Consider the following 2,579-nt stretch of genomic DNA (forward strand, 5'->3'; position numbering starts at 1 on the left):
TGGGAGGTTTCAGCCCTTTGTCATTTCTTCGTCTGTTCCGTTCCAGTCAACAATGCAGGCGTAGGCCTGCTGGGACCAGTGGAGAGCATCAGCATCGACGAGATGAAACGGGTGTTTGAGACCAACTTCTTTGGTGTTGTTCGCATGATCAAGGAAGTAATGCCAGACATGAAGAAGAGGCGTTCGGGACACATCGTGGTCATGAGCAGCGTCATGGGTCTTCAGGGTACGGTTTGTGTGCATTTCATTGGAATTCTAACTAAAAAAATTAAAAATCTGCAATTCATTGAAGTTTGATTTAAAAGCACAAACATTACATGATCGGCTTTGGAGTTGGCAGCAGGTCTGCCCTGGCATAATGCAAACCAGTTAAGCAGGCCATGGCAATAGTTTTGATAGAAGTCTGGTATCTATATTTAATCTTAGACTTAAAAAAAAAGGGTAATTAAAATCTGAATTGCTTCAAATTTACAATACTGCATCTGCCTTTTTTCAAAGATGAATATTGAATTGTTTTAATTATCATTATTGTTCCTCCTTTACGGTCTATTACAGTTCCAAAATCGAAATTTGTAGTCTATGAAGCTCAGCGAATTAAGGAAAATAAATTAAAAAGATCAAAATTAAGTCAAATATTACTACATAACTGAAACATTTAAAATAAAGTACATTCAGGCTTTAAAAAAAAGTTGAAAATGTTCCTGCATTTAACGTCTGAACTTATTTCACGTATTGATTGTGTCCATGTTGCTTACCGAGTTAATGTGTGCTGACTTGACTTTGGTCAAATAGCAAGCAGTTGTAAAGACTTTTTGGTGTTTGTTTTAACTTGCTTGAAGTGCCAGATGGGAGGGGCTTCCTGGAACAAGTTAAAGATTATCTGATCAATCGTGACATGTGAATTGTACTCTTATGCAAAAGTTTGTGTTTGCTTGACTCAAGTGGCTCTTTCTGAACGACGTCTGATGCCTGCTGTTAATTGATCTTGATAATCCGGTGCACTGATGCCAAATTATACTTCTCTGTGTTGTTGGTCTAGGCGTGGTGTTCAATGATGTTTACACCGCCTCGAAGTTTGCCATGGAAGGCTTCTGTGAGAGTATGGCTGTGCAACTGATGAAGTTCAATATCCGGTAGATTACCCTCTGCTCCTCCTTCACATCTGTCTTTGGTTTATGCCGAACTTGCTGTCTCTGAGGCCTTTCTCCTCCCCCCCCCCCCCCGAAGATTGTCCATGATCGAGCCAGGCCCGGTTCATACCGAGTTTGAGACAAAGATGATGGCGGATGTGGCCAAGATGGAGTATCCAGGAGTAGATCCCGACACAGTCCGTTATTTTAAAGACGTTTACCTGCCATCATCTGTGGATATATTTGAAGCCATGGGCCAAATGCCGGAGGACATAGCCAAAGTAAGAAGCAGGCCGAGTCTCAATCTGTCAGTGTAATGTTTCTCCATTCGCTTACTGGTGAAAATCCTTTAACAATTATGAATGTGAATGAATTCACTCTCGTTGTTTTGCTCTCTCGGCAGTGCATTAAAAAGGTTATCGAGTCAAGCAGCCCTCGCTTCAGGAATCTAACCAACAGCCTCTACACGCCCATTGTGGCCTTGAAGTATGCAGATGAGACCGGCGGCTTATCTGTCAACACTTTCTACAACCTGCTATTCAATTTTGGCCCGCTCATGCACATCACCATGAGCATCCTCAAGTGCCTGACATGCAGCTGTCGACGTAGACGCACCGTCTCTCCCAACTGAGACCCCCCCACTCCCCCATGCCTTTTCCCTCCCAGTTGGTTGAGCCCAGCCAGTTCATACTCTACCTTGGTTTTGGGCAAGGTAGAGTAGAGCGAGTAACCCTGAAACGGTGGGTGTGCTTTTGCCACACAACAAGCACAGTTGCACAAGTTTGTCCAAGAGACGGCTGCAAGACGAGCTCATATACTCACACCTCCCAGAGAAGCACACGCAATCACCGAAATGCAAGCAACAACACAATCGATGTAATATTGCTATAAGATTTGATTTTAGGAAAACACACGGAAGTGACATGAGGTGCACGCTCCATGGACAGATGACAAAGCACAAGCGTGAACTCAGTTACAGAGAAAAACGAGGCTGTTAAGAGATGATGATGATGATGATGATTTCTAGCCTCGACGACGATACACTCAGGCCCAGAAGAGTTTTAACATGAATGAAAGAAACAGAAAGAATATATATGCTTTTATTGTGCCGTGCCCTCAAATTCACGTTTGCCTTAACATAGTGTTATAATGGTCATACCTGCTGTTAAATCAGATGTTTTAATCTTTTAATGAATTGATTGCTTTTTTGTTTGTTTGTGTGTTTTGAAAGGTTTTTGAAGGGCTTGGTCCAAAAGTGTTTAATCTACTATTTTAATGTAGAAATAAAGAGAATTTATCCCAAAATGATTTGGAGTGTGTGAGGGGTGTGTTTACAGTAATGATAGTCATTGTCTGCCAGTTGTCCTTTAACCCCTCGTGTGCCAACAGGGGGCAGTATTTCACTGTTTCTCTTCCCTTGCAGCCAACCTCTGGATTTCATGGAATCAG

General features: G+C 42.3%; 1 protein-coding gene across 1 annotated transcript in view; it reads left to right on the forward strand.

Moving 5' to 3' along the window:
- The window catches only part of rdh8a (retinol dehydrogenase 8a), a 6,965-nt gene extending 4,598 nt beyond the window's left edge, over positions 1 to 2,367 (forward strand). The window contains exons 3-6 of the mRNA XM_068749950.1: positions 47 to 226; positions 1,040 to 1,133; positions 1,228 to 1,411; positions 1,534 to 2,367. Of these exons, the coding sequence (XP_068606051.1) occupies positions 47 to 226; positions 1,040 to 1,133; positions 1,228 to 1,411; positions 1,534 to 1,761 (686 nt within the window). The 3' untranslated portion in view covers positions 1,762 to 2,367. The remainder of the gene's footprint in view (positions 1 to 46; positions 227 to 1,039; positions 1,134 to 1,227; positions 1,412 to 1,533) is intronic.
- The last annotated feature ends 212 nt before the right edge of the window (positions 2,368 to 2,579 follow it).

The sequence above is a fragment of the Brachionichthys hirsutus genome, chromosome 16, assembly GCF_040956055.1.
Source record: "Brachionichthys hirsutus isolate HB-005 chromosome 16, CSIRO-AGI_Bhir_v1, whole genome shotgun sequence".
Taxonomy (NCBI): Eukaryota; Metazoa; Chordata; class Actinopteri; order Lophiiformes; family Brachionichthyidae; genus Brachionichthys; species Brachionichthys hirsutus.